General features: G+C 37.4%; 1 protein-coding gene and 1 pseudogene across 1 annotated transcript in view; both read left to right on the forward strand.

Annotated features, from left to right (window-relative positions):
* Nucleotides 1–27576, forward strand: part of CCDC171 (coiled-coil domain containing 171) — a 338272-nt gene that overhangs the window by 130207 nt on the left and 180489 nt on the right. Inside the window, 4 exon segments of the mRNA XM_070375929.1 lie at nucleotides 6707–7211; nucleotides 9353–9469; nucleotides 25104–25330; nucleotides 25821–26003. Coding sequence (XP_070232030.1) covers nucleotides 6707–7211; nucleotides 9353–9469; nucleotides 25104–25330; nucleotides 25821–26003 — 1032 coding nt within the window.
* On the forward strand, nucleotides 26205–26319 carry LOC138989052 (U4 spliceosomal RNA; annotated as a pseudogene).

Raw genomic sequence — 27576 nt, forward strand, 5'->3', positions numbered from 1 at the left:
GTCGCACAGAGTCGGACATGACCGAAGCGACTTTGCAGCAGCAGCAGCATTAGGGAAGTCAGCACCTGGTGGTGCTAGAGACCATGGATGAATTATGAAAAGGTATAGTAAGGTTCATGTCTGGATAGCAGAAGAGCAGCCCATATCCTTTTTCATTCCAGTTGAGGATCCTGGGAAATGGTGATGTCTTTGCAGAAGGCATGTGGAAGTGTTGTGACTTGAAGGGGAAACCTTGGTTCAGTAAAGATAGAGTTCCAGCAGTAGGATTGGATTGACCCAGTTTGACATGAAACTAGCTTTGAAGTTTGGGGGTGAATAGTTAGTGCTGATGATCATTAGAATTAAGGTGGTAGCAATGGAGATGAATGAGGATGTGTTTTGTAGATAAGCCCCATTGTGCTTACGGATGGTTTTGATTTGGGAATGGAGAGGATAAGGTGAAAGAAGGAGGAATTAAGACTGATTACAAAGTTTTTGACTTGAAAAATTGGGCAGATGTTGGTTCAATTTACTGATATAAAGAAGACTATTATAAACATCTTTTAGGGCTTCCCAGGGCTTCCTGGAGTGTGAAGTCAAGTGGGCCTTAGGAAGTATTACTATAAACAAAGCTAGTGGAGGTGATGGAATTTCAGCTGAGCTATTTCAGATCCTAAAAGATGATGCTGTTAAAATGGTGTACTCAGTATGCCAGCAAATTCGGAAAACTCAGCAGTGGCCACACGACTGCAAAAGGTCCATTTTAATTCCAGTCCCAAAGACGGGCAATGCCAAAGAATGCTCAAACTACTGCACAACTGCATTCATTTCACATGCTAGCAAGGTCACGCTCAAAATCCTTCAAGCTATTTTTCAGCAGTACATGAGCCGAGAACTTCTACATATACAAACTGTATTTAGAAAAGGCAGAGGAACCAGAGATCAAATTGCCAACATCTGCTGGATCATGGAAAAAGCAAGGGAATTCCAGAAAAACATATACTTCTGCTTCACTGACTACGCTGCAGCCTTTGACTGTGTGGATCACAACAAACCGGAAAATTCTTAAAGAGATGGGAATACCAGACCACCTTTCCTGTCTCCCAAGAAACCTCTATGCAGGTCAAGAAGCAACAGTTAGAACCAGACATGGAACAACAGACTGGTTCAAAATTGATAAAGGAGTACATCAAGGTTGTATATTGTCTCCCTGCTTATTTAACTTCTATTCGGAGTACATCGTGCAAAATGCCAGGCTGGATGAATCACAAGCTAGAACCAAGATTGCTGGGACAAGTATCAATAACCTCAGATATGCAGATGACACCACACTAATGACAGAAAGTGAAGAGGAACTAAAGAGCCTCTTGATGAAGGTGAAAGAAGAGAGTGAAAAAGCCGGCTTAAAACTCAACACCAAAAAACTAAGAAAATGGCATCTGGTTCCATCACTTCATGACAAATAGACAGGAAAAAATATGAAAACAGTGACAGACTTTCTTTTCTTGGGCTCCAAAATCACTGTGGACAGTGACTGCAACCTTGAAATTAAGACACTTGCTTCATGAGAGAAAAGCTATGACAAACCTAGACAGTGTATTAAAAAGCAGAGACATCACTTTGTGACAAAGGTGCATATAGTCAAAGCTATGGTTTTTTAGTAGTCGTGTGTAGATATGAGCATGTGTGCATGCTAAGTTGCTTCAGTAGTGTCCAACTCTTTGTGCTTCTATGGACGGTAGACCGCCAGGCTCCTCTGTCCATAGGATTTTCCAGGCAAGAATAGTGGAGTGGATTGCCATTTCCTACTCCAGGGTATTTTTCCAACCCAGGGATTGAACCTGATTTTCTTACATTTCCTGCATTGGCAGGTGGGTTCTTTACCACTATCGCCACCTGGGAGTTGGACCGTAAAGAAGGCTGAGCTCCGAAGAGTTGATGCTTTCAAACTGTGGTGCTTGAGAAGACTCTGGAGAGTCCCTTGGACTGCAAGGAGATCCAACCAGTCCATCCTAAAGGAAATCAGTCCTTAATATTCATTGGAAGGACTGATGCTGAAGCTGAAACTCCAGTACTTTGGCCAGCTGATGTGAAGAGCTGACTCATTGGAGAAGACCCTGATGCTGGGAAAGACTGAGGGCAGGGAGAAGGGGGCAACAGAGGATGAGATGGTTGGATGGCATCATCGACTCAGTGGACATCAGTTTGAGCAAACTCTGGGATATAGTGAGGGACAGGGACCTCTGGCGTGCTGCAGTCTGTGGGCTGGCAAAGAGTCGGATATGACCGAGTGACTGAACAAAATAACAGAGTGCTCCCCAGATGGTGCAGTTGTATAGAATTTGCCTTCAGTGCAGTAGACGTAGGAGGCTTGTGTTTGATCCCTGGGTCGGGAAGGTCCCTTGGAGGAGAAAATGGCAACCCATTGCAGAATTCAGAGGAGCCTGGCAGACTGTAGTCTATAGGGCTTCAAAGAGTCGGACAGGGCTTAACGACTGAGTATTCGCACACACGCATGGGGCTTCCCAGGTAGCTTAGTGGTGAAGCATATGCCTGGCAATGCAGGAGATGCCAGTTTGACTCCTGGGTCAGGAAGATCCCCTGGAGGAGGAAATGGCAACCCACTCCAGTATTCTTGTCTGGGAAATCTCATGGACAGAGAAGCCTGGTGGGCTACAATCCATGGTGTCAGAGTTGGACATCACTTTGCAATTGAACATTATAAACAGATTTAATAGGAAAAACAGTGGTACTTGAGATGGTTATGAGGTATCTAAGGGAAGGTGCCTATTGCAGGGGTCCCCAAATCCCGGGCCATGGACTAACTGCGCAGCAGGAGGTGAGGAGCAGGTTGGTAAGTGAGCAAAGCTTCATCTGCTGCTTCTCATCACTCCCCATTGCTCGTATTGCCAACAGAAACATCTCTGCCCCTGCCCCTGCTGTCCATGGAAAAATTGTCTTCCACGAAACCAGTGCCTGATGCCAAAATGGTTGGGGACCACTGGCCTAATGGGCAGTCAGATCTGTAATTGTGGATTTCAGTAGAGCTACCAGGAATGAGGGAATATAATTGTTAAAAAATAATCAAAACTTTTAGTATTTATTCATGCATTGGAGAAGGAAATGGCAACCTACTCCAGTGTTCTTGCCTGGAGAATCCCAGGGACGGCAGAACCTGGTGGGCTTCCATCTACGGGGTCACACAGAGTTGGACATGACTGAAGCGACTTAGCAGCAGCAGCATTAATATTAGTGTGGTTTTCTTAATCTAACATTTGTCAGTAAGAACTTTAAAAATTTAAGTAGTTCATTATTTTAAAATCCTTAATTCAAATATCTCACATTGCTAATTCTAGTTATTTAGTTCAATATTGTCCCAGTTGACTGTTTTGATAACCATTAATATTTGTTATCTTGATTATAATTACTCAAGCCAAGAATGACTTAGGACAACATATGACAATTAAACAGTCTTTAGAGATTGCTTTTTTACTTACATGTAGACTTTACATGTATTCTTTTAAAAAATTGAGGTAGCTTATTTATAACATTATTTAAGTTTCACATGTACATTTTAATGCAACTTTGAATACACTATAGCATGCCCACCTCCACAAGTCTGGTTTCCATGCAGCACCATACAATTGACCCCTTTTTAACCATTTTGTCCTCCCCAGACTCTTTTTCTCTGGTAATCACTACTCTGTACTCTGTATCTGTGTTTGCTTTGGCTTGGTTTTTTTCATTTTTTTTTTGTTCTTGTTTGTATTTTGTATTCCACATGAGTGAAATCATATGGTATTTGTCTTTCTCTGTCAGACTTATTTCATTTAGCATAATACCTTCAAGGTCCATCCCTGTTGTTGAAAATGGCTAGTTTTCATCATTTTTTATGGTCTAATAGTATTGCATTGTAGGTATAGACCACATCTTCTTTATCTGTTCATCTGTTAATGGGCACTTAGGTTGTTTGCATATATTGACTCTTGTATATAGTGCTGCGATAAACATAGGGATGAACATATGTATGGTCCGGCCACTCAAGATGGCTGTTATCTTGCTCTCGGTACATCCCCTGTTTGACCAGTCCCTGCTTCACTCACATGAATATCCAGTTCTCTTAATTATCAGGCTTAATTAGCTCCTGGAAACTGATGAGCCCACCTGATGTCAATTCCCTCTATAAATGGTAGCCGCCGCCTCCCCTGAGTAGCAAAGACTGTTCCCACATCCTGCCCAGCATCTGCCACACATGGTGGGGTGTCACACCAGGACCCTTTGTGTACGATCCCTCTATCCAATAAATCAAGAGTCCCTAACTTCCAAGCTGCAGACTGGTACCTGCTGGTCAGAGCAGCAGCAGCATTTAGATTAGAAATAAAGTGCAGAATAATTGTAATGTGCTTGAATCATCCAAAAACCATCTTCCCCAACTCTCAGTCCATGGAAAAATTGTCTTCCATGAAACTGGTCTGTGATGCCAAAAAGGTTGGGGACTGCTTCAGCAAACCACTGATGTCTCTGTCACCACTAATGTCTCCAGGCTCTTCAGTGTCGAGGCTGGACAACTTTAAGACTTGCAGGGTGCAATGCAACAAGATATCTTTTCAAGTTAGTTTTTCCATATTTTGATTTATATGGAAAAGTGGAATAGCTGGATCATATGGTAGTTATATACTTATTTTTTGAGTAATTTCTATACTGTTTTCCATAGTGACTGCACCAGTTTACATTCTTACCAATAGCGCGTGAATTCCCGTTTCCTCCACATCTTCGCCAATACTTATTTGTTGTCTTTTTGATAATAGCCATTCTAATGGGCATGAGATTGAGACCAAGGGTAGTCCTCAGTTAGCTCCATTAAACTGTAAATTGCTTAATAAATAATTAACTGTAACCTGCCTTCATTGATCAAACTTCCTTTAAATTGTCCTCCAAGCATTATGTAGCCTAAAAGATGTTTGCCTGAGTTGGTTTTTCAGGAACTTGGAGTCAGCTGTGTCCAGTTAGAGTCTGAGCTGGTTAGGACTGGCGGGATCACCATCCCTCCAAATGGGCATGCTTGAATGTACACTCAGTGACCTCTTGACGTCAGAAGACCAAAAACTCCACCCTCAGAACGTGAGTCCCACGGAGAAGCACGTAGCTTAGTTGCGCCTGTGCAGACTGATGATACCTCACCTTTTTCTTATCTCCAATTACCTCGTGCTCCCCACACCTCAGCTTTACCCAGGACCGTCTCCAGCCCGTGGCCTTTGGGGAGGTGGATGTTAGATTTGTTCTCCCATCTCTTCGCTTGGCTGCCTCGTGAATAAACCCTTTCTCTGCTGCAAACCTCTGTCTCGCCATTTGGCTCGCTGCATCTCGGGCAGTCGGACCTGGTTAGGTAACGAGATGATATTTCATTGCGGCTTTAATGTGCGTTTCTCTGATAATTAGCAATGTTGAACATCTTTTCATGTTCCTCTTGGCCCTTTTCATGTGTACTCGGGAAAAAACGTGTATTCAGATGTCTCCCCCTTTTTTTTTAATCGAGTTGTTTGTTGTTGTTGAGTTGTATGAGTTCTTTTATGTTTTAGATATCGGCTGCTTCTACCAGGTACCCTAAAATGAAAATGGGCTGTGTAAGTCTAGCCTCTTAATTCTGTTTTCCAAAAATTCCATTGTGTTCCTGTTTTCTCTATATAGAGAGGAGTATTTTTGTCATATATTCTAGATTTTTATCAGTGTCTAGGTGTGTTTTAATTTCTCATCCTTATCCCAGGACTGTCTGTTTCCGGCTGCCTCTCTACCCTTTTATGCATTTCTGACAATCTAGCGTAGCTCCACCATCATGTTATACCACAATCATTGATTTATTTGCCTGTTTTCCTAGCACATGGAATTTAGTGAGTAATCAATAAATGTTTATTGAATGATAAATGAATCAGTAAAAAAGTTGACATCTGTTATCTTCTAAAAATTTGCTTCAGTAATTCCTTAATGAATAGACATAAGATTTCATGGGAGTTAGTTTATTTTCTAGTCTATTTCTAGATTAAAATCAAGTGCCTGCAGTTAAAATTTTTTTGTGTTCCATATTAAGTTTTGAATTATATGTACCTTGATGAGGAAAAAAGGACCAGAGCGCTGCTGAGGCCCACCCCACAATTAGCATTTTTTCCCCAGCACTGATGCTGTGCTTTGTGCAGCCTTCTGTCTTGGGAAAGAAGAAACTAAAATGAGAGTGTATTCTGAGAATCAGTCCCTTCTCATCTAGTAAGTAAGTAAGTGGCAGATAGTCAGATGGTGTGTGTTGTATTATTTATTTAATCCTTTGCTATTCTGACAAAAAATTGTCTTTTTACATATAGAAAAGCCTCTAATGCTGGTGTGATTTCTGTTTAAAAATAGGAAATAATTGTTACTGAGGAATAGAAGAAATTTTCTTTTTTTGAATATGTGTATGTATGTGAAAATGTACCAAAAATTTACAAAATATTTTAAAATTTCTGTATTCTACTTTATGTAAAGCTTCCACATAAGAGGATTTAAAACCTGTGCACATTGGATCTAAGCTGTTTGGCCCACTATTGCTCTGTCATATGTGGTTTTTTTGATATTTTAGAACATAGATCTTGGGAAGAAAAATAAATAGTTGTCACCAAAGGCTTTCTTTTTTTAAAGACGGGTTAAAATGCCCATTTGTTTCTTGATCAAATATATTATTTGACTTCTCTTCTTTTAGAAATTTCAAGAAATTGCTGAAAAAAATATGGAAAAATTGAACCGTATTGAGAAGTCACACGAACAATTGGTGTTTGAAAATTCCCACTTCAAAAACTTGTTATCCCAGACCAAAAGGGAAAAGACCTCCTTGCTGGTAGCCTGTGCATTGATGGCTGGCGCCTTCTATCCTCTCTACAGCCGATCATCTGCCTTATCTACACAGAGAGATTTTCTCCAGGAGCAGGTCAACACCTTTGAGTTGTTAAAATTGGAAGTTAGAACTCTAGCCCAGGCTTTGTCAACAGTAGAAGAAAAGAAGCAAGAGGAAGCCAAGATGAAGAAAAAAACATTCAAAGGATTGATACGTGTATTCCGGAAAGGTGTTATTGCAATTTTGGCAGCAAACAGACTCAAGATTTTGGGCCAGTCGTGTGTCTCTCTTTTTACCTGGATGGAGAGTTTCAGAGAAGGCATAGGCGTGTTAGTGTGTACAGGAGAGCTCAAAGACAAGCAAAAATTTCCAAGTAAGATCATTTGGGCTTTTAAAAATCTAACTTGAATGTAAGTGACATCCAAAGTGAATATGTTGGCTCATTATGCAAAGACTTTAAAAAATCGTTTACAATGTCAAATCGTGTAACATATCTACATATATAGGTATCAATAGATATATATGTGTGTATGAATAACTGTGTATGTATATGTAAGTTAGGTTTTGATTTTTATAAACATTAAAATATAAACAAGGTTGCTGCTAAGTCGCTTCAGTCGTGTCCGACTCTGTGCGACCCCATAGATGGCAGCCCACCAGGCTCCCCTGTCCCTGGGATTCTCCAGGCAAGAACACTGGAGTGGGTTGCCATTTCCTTCTCCAATGCATGAAAGTGAAAAGTGAAAGGGAAGTTTCTCAGTCGTGTCCTACTCTTAGCGACCCCATGGACTACAGCCTACCAGGCTCCTCCATCCATGGGATTTTCCAGGCAAGAGTATTGGAGTGGGGTGCCATTGCCTTCTCCGAAACAAGGTAGCAAGTATATATAATTTCAACTTTGTATAGCTTTATTATATTTCAGTGCTCTTTTCACAGTAAATTGAAGAGTTTGTACAGCGATTTTTCAGTAAAGTCAATCTAGAAACTTTGCCCTATTTAAAATTAATTAGTAGCATAAATTACTTTCACTTCATTTGAGTTAGTATAAAATGATCAGAGTTAAAAATCTATTGATGAATACAAATGGAGCAAATGTGAGTTTACAGCAAACGTCTTTTTGAATGCTTGACTCTTCCTTTTTTTTTTTTTAATCGTGGTATGGTTGCTTTACAATGTTGTGTTAGTTTCTTCTGTGAATCGCTATATGTATACATAAATCCTCTGCCTCTTGGACTTCCCTCCTACCCACTGATCTCACCGGTCTAGGTAGCCACAGAGCACTGAGCTGAGCTCCCTGCACTGTACAGCAGGTTCCCACTAGCTAACTCTTTTGCACATCAGTCAGTTCAGTTCAGTCACTCAGTTGTGTCCCACTCTTTGCTACCCCATGGACTGCAACATGCCAGGTCTCCCTGTCCATCACCAACTCCTGGAGTATACTCAAACTCATGTCCATCGAGTCGGTGATGCCATCCAGTCATGTCATCCTCTGTGTCCACTTCTCCTCCTGCCTTCAATCTTTCCCAGCATCAGGGTCTTTTCAAATGAGTCAGCTCTTTGCATCGGGTGGCCAAAGGATTGGAGTTTCAGCTTCAGCATCAGTCCTTCCAATGAATATTCAGGACTGATTTCCTTTAGGATGGACTGCTTGGATCTCCTTGCTGTCCACAGGACTCTCAAGAGACTTCTCCCAACACCACAGTTCAAAAGAATCAGTTCTTTGGTGCTCAGCTTTCCTTATAGTCCAACTCTCACATCCATACATGACTACTGGAAAAACCGTAGTTTTGACTAGACAGACCTTTATTGGCAAAGTAATGTCTCTGCTTTTTAATATGCTGTCTAGGTTAGTCATAATTTTTCTTGCAAGGAGCAAGCATCTTGGAACATATTTTGCACGTAGTATTTTACACATAGTAGTGTTTATGTGTCAGTCCTACAATGTGTGACTATTCTGAGGCAACAATTATTTCAATTTTTAACTTTTCAAAAGTAAGCTATTAAATAATATAAGTAGAACTAAAGAAAGTTTTCTTCTCTTTTTTTATGATGTCAGTTACCATTACTATTTATATATATATAAATAGAGTCAATAAATCTAACATTTATTATAGACTTCTCCATGGTGAAGGCAATGGCACCCCACTCCAGTACTCTTGCCTGAAAAATCCCATGGATGGAGGAGCCTGGTAGGCTGTAGTCCATGGGGTCGCTAAGAGTCGGACACGACTGAGCGACTTCACTTTCATGCATTGGAGAAGGAAATGGCAACCCACTCCAGTGTTCTTGCCTGGAGAATCCCAGGGACGGGAGAGCCTGGTGGGCTGCCGTCTATCGGGTCACACACACGTCGGACATGACTGACGCAACTTAGCAGCAGCAGCAGCATACTAGGTAAAGTTCTGTGTACAATTTTTGTTCTATTTCTTAAATAGCTAAACACTCTCATAATTTTTAAATGAATTTTAATACTTTTTTGTAGCATTGCATAACAGATTTTTTCTATTTTTGTAGAACATCAAAAGGAGCAGTTACGTTGTTTGCAAGCTCTCAGTTGGCTCACCAGTACTGACCTTCTTGTTGCAATAATCAGTTCCATGGCTGAAGTACAGGACGCTATTAGTAAAACAGGTATGATTCCCTTTTTTATGTCCTTGGAAAATACAAAAGTAAATGTTCAGGAATGCCTTTTGGTACAAATTCTGATAAACCTTCAAAGAAGAAAATGTATTTGTTTTTATCTTTCTTTTATTCAGATACAGAGAGATGATTAAATCTATATTTAATGAAGTAGTGAATTAATGCAATTTTTGATGTATTATTTTGTCTTTGTGGAGAAATGGTGAATACATCCACCTTTTAGCTTTTTTATTAAGAATTGCTGGTAACGTTCTTTCAAATGTTTTAGTATTCCTTTTGTTTCTGGCTGTGAATTTCAGACAGTTGAATAATAAGTGAATCAGTAGAAAATTTTCCTCTCTCATATGGCAGTGTGTTCTTTTGTTTGTTTGTTTAATTGTGTGTGTGTGCGCTCAATTGTGTCCAACTCTTGGCGACCCTATGGACTGTAGTCCACCAGGCTCTGCTGCTAATGGGGTTTTTCAGGCAAGAGTACTGGAGTGGGTTGCCATTTCCTCTTCCAGAAGATCTTCCTGACCCAGGGATTGAACCTGTGTCTTGTGTCTGCTGCATTGGCAAGTGGATTCTTTACCACTGCACCACCTAGAGTTAATTTGAATAGTCTGCTCTTTTCCACTAGATGACACCACCAAGAACCAGCAATTTCCAAAGGTCTAAAATTCAAGTTTATTTTCTTGTGGCAGATTGTGTGACTTGTTTATGTGAAAGTTTTAATGAAAACTGATTTCTCTGCACTAAAAGAGTAACATACAGTTACCTACTGCTTAAGTTATGTCATTGAACTAATTATGGTCATTTCAGCCACATTAATAGTAAAAAAAAAAAAAAAGTATAGCAGACTTCTTAATACTTGACTGTGTAAGAAAATGTATTAATGAAATAATTTGGGATTTATTTTAATTCTTTAAACAATTCTTCTGTGTAAATATGGATCATTTATTATGATTTCAAGCTTCTAAACCTAGGCTCCTATAGTACAAAATTTATGATTTAAAGATTGTTTTTAGATTTTGCCATAAATGTTGGTAAGAAATATGCATATTTTAATATATTGGCAAAACCTCAACATACTGGATTTGGAGTCTGAAATAAAAGTGTACATAAATATATTTTAAGACTATTGGTAGCAATAAGTATAGGTAAGAACTATCAAGTGGAAGGTAGACCAAGAATGGTGATTGTAAGTGCGTGCCTGCTTTCAGGAACTAGCTGCCTTTGATGTTAGAACCTGGTATACCTCTAGCTGGAGGAAATAGCAAGTTCAAGAAAACTTATTTTAGGGAAGGTTTAAATGTTGTTGCATAAAGAACACTACTTGGGTACATAAATAAGTACCCATTATATCTGGCTTCTATTACATAGTGTCTGTGAGATTTATTCACTTATTGTTTGCAGTTTTAAAATTTTGCTGTATTATGTTTCATTGTATAAATATACTACATGTATGAATTTATGTATCTGTTCTCTGGGTAATGGACATTTAGGCTTATTATAGATTTTGGCTGCAATGATAAACTGTTATGACTATTCAAAAAAAAAAGAAATAGCAAGTTCAAGAAAACTTATTTTAGGGAAGGTTTAAATGTTGTTGGATAAAGAACACTACTTGGGGCCTTCCCTGGTGGCTCAGTGTTGGAGAATCTGCCTGCCAGTGCGGAAGACATGGATTCGATCCCTGATACGGAAGGATCCCACATGTCATGGAGCATTTAGACCTGTGTGCCACAACTGAGCCTGTGCGCTAGAGCTTGGGAGCTGCAACTGCTGAGCCCTCACGCTGCAACTACTGCCCTCAAGCCCGCCTGCCCTTGAGCCCGTGCTTCGCAGCGAGACACCACTGCAGTGAGAAGCCTGCGCACTACAGCTAGAGAGTGGCCCCCACTCTCTGAAACTAGAGGGGGCCCACACAGCACTGAAGACCCAGCACAGCCAAAAGTTAAATAGATATATAAATTAACACTTTTTAAAAGAACACTGCTTAGAGAAGAGAAAAATGAGGGTTGCTTAGAGAGGGAAAATAATAGATGTATCAAAGTACTGAAGAATATTAGAAAGGATATGGCCCAGGCAGATAATTGTTACTGAACTAGTACAAAAATTATCAATGTGAACCTTGATATTATATTCATTCTTTCTAGTTATAAGTTGTGTGAAGTTGGGCAAGTTACTTAACTTTACCAGGCCTCACAGTCTTTACCTATAAATGAAGATAATACTGTCTTCCCAGTTGTTATGAGGAATTAATATGATAACGGTTGCTGAACATTTTGTATGGTACCTGGTGTATAGTGGGTGCTAAAAAATTGTTGTTCCCTTACCCCCATCTCAGCATGAAAGCAGCGTCTCGTGTTAATGAACATGAACACATGCATGTCTCCAGTATACATTTTTTAAACTACTAATTATTAATTTTCTGTTCTAAAATTGCTTAAGTGCTATTATACAGTGGAGGCAACATGGTGTAGGGTTAAGTATGTATTCTTCCTGACTTTGAGTACTGACTCATGCTCACCATGTGACATGGACAAGTTGTTTAAACTCTCTGTTCCCAGTTTCTTTTTTTTTATTTATTTATTTATTTATTTTTTAAATTTTATTTTATTTTTAAACTTTACATAATTGTATTAGTTTTGCCAAATATCAAAATGAATCTGCCACAGGTATACATGTGTTCCCCATCCTGAACCCTCCTCCCTCCTCCCTCCCCATACCATCCCTCTGGGTCGTCCCAGTGCACTAGCCCCAAGCATCCAGTATCGTGCATCGAACCTGGACTGGCAGCTTGTTTCTTACATGATATTTTACATGTTTCAATGTCATTCTCCCAAATCCTCCCACCCTCTCCCTCTCCAACAGAGTCCATAAGACTGTTCTGTACATCAGTGTCTCTTTTGCTGTCTCGTACACCGGGTTATTGTTACCATCTTTCTAAATTCCATATATATGCATTAGTATACTGTATTGGTGTTTTTCCTTCTGGCTTACTTCACTCTGTATAATAGGCTCCAGTTTCATCCACCTCATTAGAACTGATTCAAATGTATTCTTTTTAATGGCTGAGTAATACTCCATTGTGTATATGTACCACAGCTTTCTTATCCATTCATCTGCTGATGGACATCTAGGTTGCTTCCATGTCCTGGCTATTATAAACAGTGCTGCGATGAACATTGGGGTACACGTGTCTCTTTCCCTTCTGGTTTCCTCAGTGTGTATGCCCAGCAGTGGGATTGCTGGATCATAAGGCAGTTCTATTTCCAGTTTTTTAAGGAATCTCCACACTGTTCTCCATAGTGGCTGTACTAGTTTGCATTCCCACCAACAGTGTAAGAGGGTTCCCTTTTCTCCACACCCTCTCCAGCATTTATTATTTGTAGACTTTTGGATCGCAGCCATTCTGACTGGTGTGAAATGGTACCTCATAGTGATTTTGATTTGCATTTCTCTGATAATGAGTGATGTTGAGCATCTTTTCATGTGTTTGTTAGCCATCTGTATGTCTTCTTTGGAGAAATGTCTATTTAGTTCTTTGGCCCATTTTTTGATTGGGTCATTTATTTTTCTGGAGTTGAGCTGTAGGAGTTGCTTGTATATTTTTGAGATTAGTTGTTTGTCAGTTGCTTCATTTGCTATTATTTTCTCCCATTCTGAAGGCTGTCTTTTCACCTTGCTAATAGTTTCCTTTGATGTGCAGAAGCTTTTAAGGTTAATTAGGTCCCATTTGTTTGTTTTTGCTTTTATTTCCAATATTCTGGGAGGTGGGTCATAGAGGATCCTGCTGTGATGTATGTCAGAGAATGTTTTGCCTATGTTCTCCTCTAAGAGTTTTATAGTTTCTGGTCTTACGTTTAGATCTTTAATCCATTTTGAGTTTATTTTTGTGTATGGTGTTAGAAAGTGTTCTAGTTTCATTCTTTTACAAGTGGTTGACCAGATTTCCCAGCACCACTTGTTAAAGAGATTGTCTTTAATCCATTGTATATTCTTGCCTCCTTTGTCAAAGATAAGGTGTCCATATGTGCGTGGATTTATCTCTGGGCTTTCTATTTTGTTCCATTGGTCTATATTTCTGTCTTTGTGCCAGTACCATACTGTCTTGATAACTGTGGCTTTGTAGTAGAGCCTGAAGTCAGGTAGGTTGATTCCTCCAGTTCCATTCTTCTTCCTCAAGATCGCTTTGGCTATTCTGGAGGTTTTTGTGTTTCCATACAAATTGTGAAATTATTTGTTCTAGCTCTGTGAAGAATACTGTTGGTAGCTTGATAGGGATTGCATTGAATCTATAAATTGCTTTGGGTAGTATACTCATTTTCACTATATTGATTCTTCCAATCCATGAACATGGTATATTTCTCCATCTATTAGTGTCCTCTTTGATTTCTTTCACCAGTGTTTTATAGTTTTTTCTATATATAGGTCTTTAGTTTCTTTAGGTAGATATATTCCTAAGTATTTTATTCTTTCTGTTGCAATGGTGAATGGAATTGTTTCCTTAATTTCTCTTTCTGTTTTCTCATTATTAGTGTATAGGAATGCAAGGGATTTCTGTGTGTTGATTTTATATCCTGCAACTTTACTATAGTCATTGATAGTTCTAGTAATTTTCTGGTGGAGTCTTTAGGGTTTTCTATGTAGAGGATCATGTCATCTGCAAATAGTGAGAGTTTTACTTCTTCTTTTCCAATTTGGATTCCTTTTATTTCTTTTTCTGCTCTGATTGCTGTGGCCCAAACTCCCAAAACTATGTTGAATAGTAATGGTGAAAGTGGGCACCCTTGTCTTGTTCCCCCAGTTTCTTTACTTGTAAAGTGGGAATAGAATTACTCTTCTCAGAATTGTTTAGAGGACTAAATGAGTTAATTTGTAAAGCACTTACTTGTCTTTGTTTTCTATTTTACTAACTTTTCTTAGTTCAAATATTGGTCTTTATTTAGATTTATTGCATTAATTAATAATGAAATTTCATAAAAATGTAAATTTCAATTGAAAATACATTAGTTTATCTTAAAATTTCAAGGCTATTTACACATCCCTTACAGTTCCAATTGTTAAAACATGGTTTTGTTATAAATTAGTATACATATAAGGAGTAAGAAAAAATTTCTTTCTCTCTATCCACTCACTCTTCCTTCCTCCGTTCCATCTCTTGGAGTTTTCCACCCACTCATCCACCCACTAACAGACTGATAAGTGATATAAATGATATCATAGGCTGCATGCTTTTTAATGTCTTCATTTAAAAATTATTTTGAAACAGCCTCAGACTTATAGGATAGTTGCAGGTACACAACAGAGAATTATATTTTCTGAATGGTTTGCAAGCAAGTTGCTCACATGCTATTCCATTATTTGTTTCTGGTAATATTCTTCTAGAGAGTGATTGTGATATCTGGGTAATATATATCAGTTGGACGTTCCATCAGCTGTTTAACCAATTTACAGTAGGATGTTTTCATCCTAGGCCAGGTATCAAGAATATCAGTTCAGCTTTGATTTGTAATCGATTCTTTGTCCCTTGAATCATCTAATACTGTGAGTTGTATCTTGATTCTTTCAGCCATGTGGGACTCTGAAATGGCAGAATCTTGGGAAAGTCTACTTAGGACATGTGAAAATTCGGAAATGAAAGAGAATATTTCTTATAACTCTTTTTCTTTGTTCCCTCTTTATTTTTCTTTCTGAAGAACATGCTAAAAATTTAAATCATATTACTTGTCAGGTCTATGTATTGATGGCATCACTGTCACTTTTTTATTAACAGTATTGTGTTAGTTATGGCATCCAGTCCCATCACTTCATGGGAAATAGATGGGGAAACAGTGTCAGACTTTATTTTTTTGGGCTCCAAAATCATGGCAGATGGTGACTGCAGCCCTAAAATTAAAAGACACTTACTCCTTGGAAGGAAAGTTATCACCAACCTAGATAGCATATCGAAAAGCAGAGACATTACTTTGCCAACAAAGGTCCGTCTAGTCAAGGCTATGGTTTTTCCTGTGGTCATGTATGGATGTGAGAGTTGGACTGTGAAGAAGGCTGAGCGCCGAAGAATTGATGCTTTTGAACTGTGGTGTTGGAGAAGACTCTTGAGAGTCCCTTGGACTGCAAGGAGATCCAACCAGTCCATCCTAAAGGAGATGAGTCCTGGGTGTTCATTAGAAGGACTGATGTTGAAGCTGAAACTCCAATACTTTGGCCACCTCATGTGAAGAGTTGACTCATTGGAAAAGACCCTGATGCTGGGAGGGATTGGGGGCAGGAGGAGAAGGGGACGACAGAGGATGAGATGGCTGGATGGCATCACTGACTCAATGGACATGAGTTTGAGTAGACTCCGGGAGTTGGTGATGGACAGGGAAACCTGGCATGCTGCAATTCATGGGGTCATGAAGGGTCGGACACAACTGAGTAACTGCACTGAACTGATTGTGTTAGTTTCTGGTACATAGCAAAGTGATTCATATATATATATATACACACACAAATATATACTCTTTTTCATATTCTTTAGTGTTTATTATAGAATATTGAGTACAGTTCTCTGTGCTATAAAGTAGATCTTTGTTGTTTCTCTCTTATATATATATAGTAGTTCATATCTGGGTTTCCCTGGTAGCTCAGTTGGTACAAAAAACCACCTGTAATGCTGAAGACCTGGGTTTGATCCCTGGATTGGGAAGATCCCCTGGAGAAGGGAACAGCTACCCACTCCAGTATTCTAGCCTGGAGAATCCATGGACAGATAGTCCATGGGGTTGCAAAGAATGGGACATGACAGATGTCTGCTTATCCAAAACTCCTGGTTTATCCCTCCCCCTCCCCCTTTACTAACCATAAGTTTGTTTTCTATGTCAGTGAGTCTGTTTCTATTTTGCAAGTAATTTCATTTGTATCATATTTTAGATTCCACATATAAGCGATATCATATATTTGACTTTCTGACTTAGTTAGTATGGCAGTCTCTAGCTCCATTCATGTTGTGGCAAATGGCATCATTTCATTCATTTTCACTTTTTTTCTTTTTAGCTCTAGGAAAGCTAGTACCTGTATGGCAATACCAAGTAGTAACTTCTAATATATTAAATAGTAGCTATTGCTTCTCCTGTTATCTTTGTTCAAAGCTTAAATATATCAGTTCAGTACTCTTTTAGAAAGTTAGGTGCTTATCTTTTTTAGAGTGAGTTCTGAATTAAACTATTAACTATTTATAGGAGAGAAAATTAAACATGTTGGATATATAATAGAATATTGATTAGGAACCTGAATTCTAAATTTGAATCTGGGTTCCACTGCTTACTGCATGTGTGTCATTGGGAAAATCACTTCATCCTTTTTCATTCTCACTATCTGTATCTGTAAAATTTGGCCAAGGAAAGTTCCTAGCTCATAGTTACTCAGAGTAAATGCATCTTTCTAAGTCCCTTGTGTATGTCATTTTCCAATAAATGTCATTTTATCTCTTTTTTTGTATCCTGATGTCTCAATGGAACCTGTATATTACTGTATACCTTTTCTTGAAGCTGCAAGTTCAACAATGGTGACTTGAATTCACTACTCAGAAAGTAAAGTGGTTGCTAAAGGTAGTTGGCCCTGCTGCCTTCTTAAACTTTGACAATGTATTTATAGGCAGTGGGCAAAGACCCCAGTTTCCATGTTGTCTCTGTAAATACTGGACAGGTGGCAACCTTCTTGCCTTCATTAAAGTGTTTGCCCACTTGAGATAAATTGCCTCTTCCAGGTATCCAAATGGTGTGCCTGCAAGAGATCATTTACCTCAAACAGGGGAGAATGTTACTTCCACTGAAGGGCTAGGATATCAATCATGATAGGAATGGACTGAAGAACCCTATAGATAGCTCAACTTTTTTATGTAACTTGTTCAGACCGAATTTCTCAACATATAAACAAATGTGCTGATTTGCTCTGAAATATCTCTGAATAAATACAGGTGTAACTGATTATGAATAGAATGTTCATGCATTTTGTTATACACTTCAATTATAAGTGAATCTTAATTATCTAGAAGATAGGTGACTCAGATATACATGCCCCTGCTACCACTACTCACAACTTTCTTTTGTTGTATACTCTACGTTAACTTTGTAGAGGTCATAGCAGCTCTTCCACTCAAAACTCGGAAATCTAGGCTGTCTTTGGCACAACATTGAGGTTTCATATTAGGAAGTTCAAAATGGCAAGTAAAGATATTTGTATTAGCAAGTAGTTATTGGTTTATATTTTAAAACTTAAAGACTTTATTGAATCCTAACAAAGAGTACAAAGAGACATGTTGAAGGGTCAAAGAGCCACACTCGAAGTGTGGCTGTGGACCAGCAACCTCAGCATTAACAGTGATATGCTAGAAGTACAATCTCATGCCAGAATGTGCGTTCTAAAAAGATGGTCTATATACACAGTAAAGTGTGAGAAGAAGTAATTTACAGAATTTTGTTAAACACCTAATGTCATTCATATCTCAAACAAGTACAGTCTGACCAGGGATCATTTTTAACTCTTGAGCTACTCGTGTCTCCTTTGAAGGAGGCTACATTTAACTTCCCAACGTGTATTTTGTGGCTTTAAAAATGATTATGTTTGCCTTTTCTTGTATTTTTCAAACATTTTGAAAATTTTCAAGCATATAGAAAATTTGAAAGGATTTTATGATGAACAGTTATTTTGTTTTTTTAAATTAAAATTTATTTGCCTGTTTTTAAGAACACTTTTTTTAAAATTTAAATTTATTTATTTTAATTGGAGGTTAATTACTTTACAATATTGTATTGGCTTTGCCATACATCAACATGAATCTGCCACGGGTGTACACGTGCTCCCCATCCTGAACCCCCCTCCCACCTCCCTCCCCGTACCATCCCTCTGGGTCATCCCAGTGCATGAGCCCCAAGCATAAGAACACTTTGGAATGAATAATTTATCTTTGGAAGTGTTCGTGACCATGTCAAATTCCAGGGTCACAGTTCCATAGTGTATATTTATTAGTTAAAATAATTTACAAGGTCAAAATTATTTTAAGAAACATATATGAAGCTTTAACATATTTTTGCAACTTACAGATAGTTTGTGGAAACTTTTAGGAGCCATAGAAAATTTGATTGAATATCCAGATACTATCTAACAAAGCAGCACAATTGTTCTTTTAATATTTTTTTGCAAAAGAACAAAAGAAAAAATTTCTTCTCAGATCTATTCTAAAATAATACATGTGTATTAAAAATATTTTTAACCCCCACCTTGTTCCAGAAAAAAGTTATGGCAGCATACAGGTATTTATAAAATATCACTTTAAGTGAAGATAGCTTCTTGTAATCCCTCTCTGAGAGTATGATTAATATTTGTGTGTACTTCTTTCAAATTCTGTGTATATTTCAATATGACCAGATCGTCCTATGCACCATTTTTGTTGTTCTTTTTTCATGACTTATTTTCAATGACTAATAATTGTGTAATCTCATTGGCTGTTGTAAGGGTTTAAATGAGTTATTGCGTGCTGGCGGTGCTTGGTTTGGCACATGTCTTTGTATCAACAGCAGTATTAGTCTTCATTTCTTACTTTAGGAATCAGCTCTTTAGCTTGGTATACAAAACCCTTCTCGCTCTGATTCTCATTTTTTTTGTATGGTTTCACCTCTCTGCACTCTCATTAATAAACCTACAGTTGAGCTAAACTGAGCTGCTTGCTGTTCCCCAGATATAGGACGCTCTGTTATGTCTCCAAACATGCAGAGCAAACTATTTTTTTTTGCTACTAGACCCTAAGAGGAATTTATTACATGGATTATCATATTGGAAGTATTGAATAACATCACAGTTTATATCTTTAAAAGCTGCTTCATGAAGATACAGAAGTTTTTTTCTTGCTAGTGTTACTTATCTTCAGTGAAAACTGAGAGCATATTATAATAGTTTTTAGAGTGAAGTAGTCCAGGGATGTAGCTTCCTTACTATTTAAGCTGATGGAAAGGTAGAGGCTCAAGGATGAAGATTTATGATTGAGTAGTATATTTATTAGATAAGGTGTGTCAGTCGCTCCGTCGTGTCTTACTCTTTGCGACCCCAGGGACTGTAGGCCACCATCCTCCTCTGTCCACAGAATTCCAGAATACTGCAGTGGGTAGCCACTCCAGTCGGGGGGTCTTCCTGACACAGGGACTGCGCCCAAGTCTCCTGAATTGCACGCATATTCTTTAATCTGGGGTTCACAGAACCTTTCTCAAAGTGTTCTATGGATAGAATTCAGAGGGGGAGTGTTGATGGACGTGAATGAAAAATAATTACATCTTGGTTTACTAACCATTAATGAACTTCAACATTTCCTTCAGTTATGCATGGTGATGACGGACCATGATAATATTAACAGCATGGTGACTTAGTTGCTAATTAAAATCACAGCTACTTTAAAATTATAATATAATTGTTACAACTATCTCTAGATATTGTTTACGCTCATCCTTTGGTGCTCAGTAATAGACTTTCACACACATGGTTTGTTATCAGTCTCTGTGTATAGCTGGATACTGATGCCGTGCAGCTGACCACATACCAGGACGGCACCAAGCCTAGTGGTTGTTCCTCCATCCAGTGGAGCTTCTGTGTTCTTCATTCTGTTTTGCTTTCCAGGATTCCCTAAGTAAAAAATTCTGTTACTTCTTTGAAAGAGCAACCTGTAAGCACCTGGAAACATTTCAGAACTCTTTCAAAAGTGTTAAGTTCCTTCTGTCTTCATAGCATCTAACCCGAATCATAGATTCACAATCTTTTTAACTTTGTGATTAAATTTATTGAATAGATTGACCTAGCCAAAGATGAACTCACTGAATTTTGAACAAAAACTTTCCACAATAGATTCTTAAAAATTTTCATTGAAGTATAGTTGATTTACAGTGTTATATTAGTTTCAGATTTATAGCAAATAGATTCAGTTATACATATATATATATTATTTATCAGATTTTTTTCCTTATAGATTATTACAAAATACTGAGTATAGTTCCTTGTGTTATACAGTTAGTCACTGTTGGTTATGTATTTTATATATATGTTAAGAATTTGAAAGCCTTGGTGTATTCTAATATTTTTTGAAAAATGCCTACCTCTGCCTTGTAAAGTGAACTATAGGAACTTTAATTATATTTGTAGCAGTATATTCTGTGGGTTAGGATTTTCATCACTTCTAAATATTAAAAACTGATGCGAGCCTGACATGTTTAATGCCTTCATAAAGATTAGCTCATAGGTCAAGGTTCTTAGGATGGCTAAGCAACAACTTTCACATGCTATTTAAAAATATTAATTTTAATTAGTCTATATTTTAAATATATTATCTTATATATAATACATTCAGTTCAGTTCAGTCACTCAGTTGTGTCTGACTCTCTGTGACCCCATGTACTGCAGCACGCCAGGCTTCCCTGTCGATCACTATCTCCCGGAGTTTACTCAAACTCAAGTCCATCACATCGGTGATGCCATCCAGCCACCTCATCCTCTGTTGTCCCCTTCTCCTCCCACCTTCAGTCATTCCCAGCATCCGGGTCTTTTCCAGTGAGTCAGTTCTTTGCATAAGGTGGCCAAAATATCAGAGCTTCAGCTTTAGCATCAGTCCTTCCAATGAATATTCGGGACTGATTTCCTGAAGAATTGACAGGTTGGGTCTCATGAACCTTAAAATCATTTGATAACTGCATTTTAATAAAATTTGCTTTCATTGTAATTCTATATACTTTGACTTAACATGTTTAAAAGTAATATTATAAGAAGGGGATCCATAGGTTTTATCAGGCTACCAAAGGGGTATATGGGACCAAAATGACCAATAACCCCCTGCTTTTGATAATCATTCCCCACAATAGCATTTGTCTAAGTCAAGGTATGTTTTTGAGTACTCCTGTTATTGGTCATTTATATCTATAGTATTATTTATAAATAGTACTGATAGAAACAAAAGCTACTGATTTTTAATCGGTGTTATAGATCCCATCTCCACATTGCTTAGCACAGTATCCTCATACATATGAGTTGGTCTATCACTAACTGTTTAATGAATGAATGAGGAAGGCAGTTATACAGTGCTTTTTTTTTTAAGCTTTATTTATTTTGGTTGCACCCTGTGGCATGTGGGCTCTTAGTTCTTCATCCAGGGACCATGCCTGTACCCCATGCAGTGGAAGTGTGGAGTCGTAACCACCGGGCCACGGGGAAGTCCCAGTGTGCAGTGCTTCTCAAAATATTTGTGTTATTTCTGGAAAAGTGTTTGTGCCTGATAGAAAAACTTGACACAGTATAGAAACTTGCACAGAAGAAATAAAAATCACCCAAAAGGCTATCCCTATCATTCTTAACACTTGAATGATTTCTACAAATCTTCCAGACATGTGTGTAAACATATATACATACCAACACCTGCAGCTGTATATGAGGAAATCATATAATCATGTCTCATTATAATTTTTTTTCCATTCAGTGGATAATAAATTTCTTTCTATGTCAGTAAGATAAGTGTACTTCATTAATTATATCTGATCACATACTACTCCATTATTCTTGCCTGGAGAATTCCATGAACAGAGGAGCCTGGTGGGCTACAGTCCATGGGGGTCACAAAGAGTTGAACATGACTCAGCAACTAACACTTTTACTTTTCACTTATTCTATTGTTTATATGTATATAATTTACTCTGAGAATTCCCTATTGATGGAGATTGACATTTTTTCATATTTTTTTACTATTTTAAGTAATATTATAATAAACTGTGCTGTGATTAGCATATTTGTACATAAAAGCATTTTATACTTGTGCAATTATTTCCTTGGCTAAGTCCTAAGAAATGAGCTTGCATGTTTTACATTTGGAAATTATAGTCTGTCTTCCTTTCATAAAAGTTTCTTTGCATTACACTTCCATGAACAGCACTTAGAATTCTGATTTTCACATTATATCTTTGGCACACAAAGTTTTGACAGTCTTTTTCATCTTTATCAATTTGAAAGAGGTAAGAAAGCTCTATGTTATTCCTTATTTATAATTTGATTGTTAGGTTGCATATCTTTTCATTTGTTCTATACCCATTCATATTCTTTTACAAATTAACTCATTATGTTCATATATGGGAGTGTGTGTTTGTTTCAAATATAATTATAAGAACTCCTTGTATATCACGCATATTAGCATTAAGACTAGTGGTCGAAACAATTCTCTATGGATTTTTGAGGATATTGACCTTAGTCGTACAATATTGCCCCTTCTGTTGGAAAAGGTAATTGCAGAACATAGAGTCCTCTTCTTTCTTGAAAGACTTATGCTGTTAGGGGAAAGTGATGAACAAATGTATTTAGCATAAACAAGAATTTGTTAAATGTAACAAGTCAAACATTTTAAACAGTCCAGACAGGTTTAGACCTGAGGAATTTCAGTGACTTTATTTTCCCTCTTATTTCTGTATTATTACACAAATAATTCTACTACTATGTCACTGGAGGATTTTTTTGTTTCTTCATTTGTTTAATATTGAATTAATTGTATTCTATACTGTATGATGTGAAGTAAATTGTAAAAACACTTCTTATTCATCAAAGCATAAATCATTTATAAAATAATATGCTTTCTGTAATTCATTGAAAGTAGCAGTCAGAAACTTGGAGTGTATGCCTCTTTCCCACTTCTTAAAAATTCAAAAGAATGCCTTGTGAAATTATTTTGCCACTTCATTTCACCTTTCAGAGTGGTTAGTGTCTACACAACACATTGCTGTGATACAGGAAAAAAACCCCTACCATTCATTAAAATTTAATTATAGTTGTTTTTTCTTCTAAAGGGTAAAAGGTTTATTACCTTTGTATTCCTAAAAATTTCTTATAACAATGAGCCTTTATCTCCTTTATTTAGAATAACTTTTGACGTACTATAAAAGCTAATGTTAATCAACTTCTCTTGGGATCATTGAATGCATTCTCGTATTCAGCATTGTTGCAGCTACTATAGAAGCAAAAAGAAATATAACTTAATCCAACAAACCTGTTAAAAATACCTAAATATGCTAGACTGGCACTGTGAAGACAAAAAAAGTCTACTAGATGAAAATAATGAAGGAGTTGCAAGCTTGCTGGAGAAACCGGGAGTACATATATAGACATCGGAATTGATGTGTTATATTGAATGTTATAATACATAAATTTTACTGTTTATTCAATTATTTAACCTGGTAAATACATCCTGTAGTTTTGTAACTCTTTACAGTGTTCTGCATTATGTGTTTATTCTACATAAACCTACTAAGTTTTTTTATTCATGATTTATTTAAGGAATCTGTTTTGAAAAGAACTGAGTATTGTAATTATACTTTGTGTGCCTTCTGTCCATGGGCTTCTCAGAGAACATACTTACGACAGAGGACATATTTTAAACTTACTCTTCCTTATGTTCTTAGAAGCCGAAGCATCAACAGCTGAAAGAAATCAGTTCTACATGGAGGATGTTTTATCCATGTAGATGTTTTATAAGACTTGTATACTTTTATCCAGTTAACAATTTCTAGTTTACATGTAACTTCTAAGCAGTGTGGTTCTCTGATTCTAACTGAGGCATACATTTAAAAATTAATCTTTCTTTTCATAAACTGAGGAATAAAGAAAGAAAACAGGCTCAAATTTTTGAACATAGGGCTTCTGTGAGATGACAGTTTCTGACATAGAAAACCACTGATGGGCCAGCTTCTCAGTCAGCGTTACTCTCCAGTGCCCAGCCATGTGTGTTCTTAGAATTAGGAAACACTTTTCTCTTGGAGAAAACTAGCCAAATGCTCTTTTTGCTCTTCTGATGTGTAGACAAGATTTAAATGAACTCCCAACAGCAGAGGAGCTTGAAATGTAGAGTGGTATACTGCTTCATTTAAACAGTCTCTTCATGTTTGCCATTTCACATGGATAGTATCGTAAGACAAGTAATGACAGATGAAGACCTGCGTAGCAGAGGGAAAACTAAATTACACGACTTTTATTAAGGCATAAGTAAACCTATTAACCATTATCTGGAATACCAATTAGTAGAAAGAACACTGACGATTTTATTTATCAGCGTTAAACACAATTATTAATTACAGACCTGATGAATCTAGCAGCTAGCAGGTCATGTTGGATATGCTGGGACCTTAAGTCCATTATATGAGAGGAATGATTGCCAAAATCCTCTGGGAAAATGAGTAATGGTAGTTGTAAAATTTTAATTGCCTTGGAATAAGGCAAATTATATTTTCTTTTCTGATAATACAAATAGTGTGACATTAAGGTAATAAGCTTCAGCAGCTATAAATAGAAGATGAATTTGTTAGGTTTTAGAACAAAAGATTGATGATGACTTTTTAGTGTCATAGTGCTTAGTATGAAGGAATACTGTAAATACATGCAGATTTTCTTTAGATACATTATTTAGTAGGTGAGCTGTTTCCTACTCAGTGAAAATTAGTATCAGAGCTTCTTGAATGGATTGCTATTGGTTAATAGGAATTATATAATTGAGAAAACATTTTCATTATGTTGTGGTTGGCAGTATTGTGAAATGAACATGCGACAAGTCCCGTTTTTCTGTGCCTTTTTTCTTTTTCTTTTGAAGATCCAAATTCCAGAATTTGTGGGCATTTACTTATAGGGGCAGCCAAGAATTCTTTCGCAAAACTCATGGATAAAATTAGTCTGGCAATGGACAGTATGCCTTTGCATAACAACAGGAGCATTACATATGTAGAAAAAGACTCCCTGGTTCAGAGGCTGGCCCGTGGACTTCATAAAGTAAACACATCGGCCCTGAAATATGGCCTGCAAGGCCATGTGCCCATTTTGGTATGTATGCAATTTCATTAAATAGGGATTTTAGAACTTGTAAATTTAATTCAAAATCAAGTTTATTTGTAGCCTAAATTAGTTGCACACAAGTATATGCAAATTCTTTTAGATTTCATGTAATCATTTAATATGATAAATGAAAGCACCTCCAAATAAGTGTCAGTAATATCAAACTACAAAAGTTCTGGCATGAGTTCTGAATATACTGTTCTCTCTAAGTATGCTACAACAGAATTGTGTAGGAATTAATTGATTATTACATTTTCTAGCCATCTAGATTATTTCTTTCCTTCAGTTGTTCATTTCATGTAAGGCACATTATTGGTCACATAAAAAATAAAGCTTTCACTTAAACAAGTTTTAGTAAGAGCTGATATTGTTATCTGTGTATTCCAGGTTACATTTAACTTGGTAAAATGGTCATTGCTGTGGACCTCTTAGAAAATCTGTAGTGCCTTCTTGTAAAATTGTTCTTGTTTGACAACAGAAAAGCACAGCATCATTACAGAAGCAAATATTTGGATTCACACAAAGGCTGCATGCAGCAGAAGTGGAGCGTCGCTCACTGCGCTTAGAGGTCACAGAACTGAAACGGAATCTGAATGAAATGAAGAAGGAGCTTGACAAAACCCAGGGTCTCCAAATGCAATTAAATGAATTTAAGCAGTCTGTAAGTATATCTGATTTTAAAACCGTTGCTTCGGTAAGTGCTTCTCTGACATTAAATATGTTTTGTATACATATAATATGTATATAAAATGTCAGAGAGCAAATGCATGTTTGTTTTTATTAATTTTTTATATTTTTCAGATAAATTAGTCCCCTCAATAGAATTTCTTTAGAAAACTTCCCTTCTAAAATGCCCTAACATAGCTTTGTGCAGTGGCAGTATCGTAGCCAATGAGGTTTATCCGAGGCGCGATTATTGCTAATTGAAAACTAAAATGCCCTAACATATATATGGAATTTAGAAAGATGGTAACAATAACCCTGTATACGAGACAGCAAAAGAGACACTGATGTATAGAACAGTCTTTTGGACTCTGTGGGAGAGGGAGAGGGTGGGATGATTTGGGAGAATGGCATTGAAATATGTATAATATCATATATGAAACAAGTTGCCAGTCCAGGTTCGATGCACGATACTGGATGCTTGGGGCTGGTGCACTGGGACGACCCAGAGGGACGGTATGGGGAGGGAGGAGGGAGGAGGGTTCAGGATGGGGAACACATGTATGCCTGTGGCGGATTCATTTTGATATATGGCAGAACCAATACAATATTGTAAGGTTTAAAAATAAAATAAAAATTTTAAAAAAATGCCCTAACAATACACTTCCGGAGAAGGCAATGGCACCTGACTCCAGTACTCTTGCCTGGAAAATCCCATGAACAGAGGAGCCTGGCGGGCTGCAGTCCATAGGGTCCCTAAGAGTCAGACACGACTAAGCGACTTCACTTTCACTTTTCACTTTCCTGCATTGGAGAAGGAAATGGCAACCCACTCCAGTGTTCTTGCCTGGAGAATCCCAGGGACGGGGGAGCCTGGTGGGCTGCCGTCTATGGGGTCGCACAGAGTCGGACACGACTCAAGTGACTTAGCAGTAGCAGCAGCAACAATACACTTCAAACTTGCTAAGAGATTAGAACTTAAATGTTCTCATCACAAAATGAAATAATAATTATGTGACTTGATAGAGTAGCTAATGCTGCAGTGGTAATTGTTTTGCAGTTTAGATGTGTTTAAAATCAATATGTCATACATCCTAAACTTAAGCAATGTTATATGTTAATTAAATAAAAAGCACAGAATCATTAAAATCATCTCAGTAAAGAAAACTGAGAAAAAAAAAGTTACATCAGATGCTTAAAGGAGTACTGATTGTCTGTCAGCAGAGCTCATAGCCCTGTTAAAACATGACTGTGACTGAAACATAGGAAATGATATGGCTAACTGCTAGAGCAAATAAACTTTAGTCGAGTAACTTGTTTGCAGAAAATGCAAAGCATGTGCACCAAGAAATGTTTAGTGTGAATTACTTTCACTGAAGTGTAGAAATAAAAATAGGATTAATTGAAGTAATAATTGAAGGAATGAGATATGAAATTTTTTATATTTGGCATACAATTATGTAGTTTAACATTGTGATGATTTCTAACATTTTATGATCATATTGACTATCATGCATCAGGTACTGACCCTAACTGATTCATTTAGTCCTCTCATGTCAATAATAGTTCAA

The sequence above is a fragment of the Bos mutus genome, chromosome 8, assembly GCF_027580195.1.
Source record: "Bos mutus isolate GX-2022 chromosome 8, NWIPB_WYAK_1.1, whole genome shotgun sequence".
NCBI lineage: Eukaryota > Metazoa > Chordata > Mammalia > Artiodactyla > Bovidae > Bos > Bos mutus.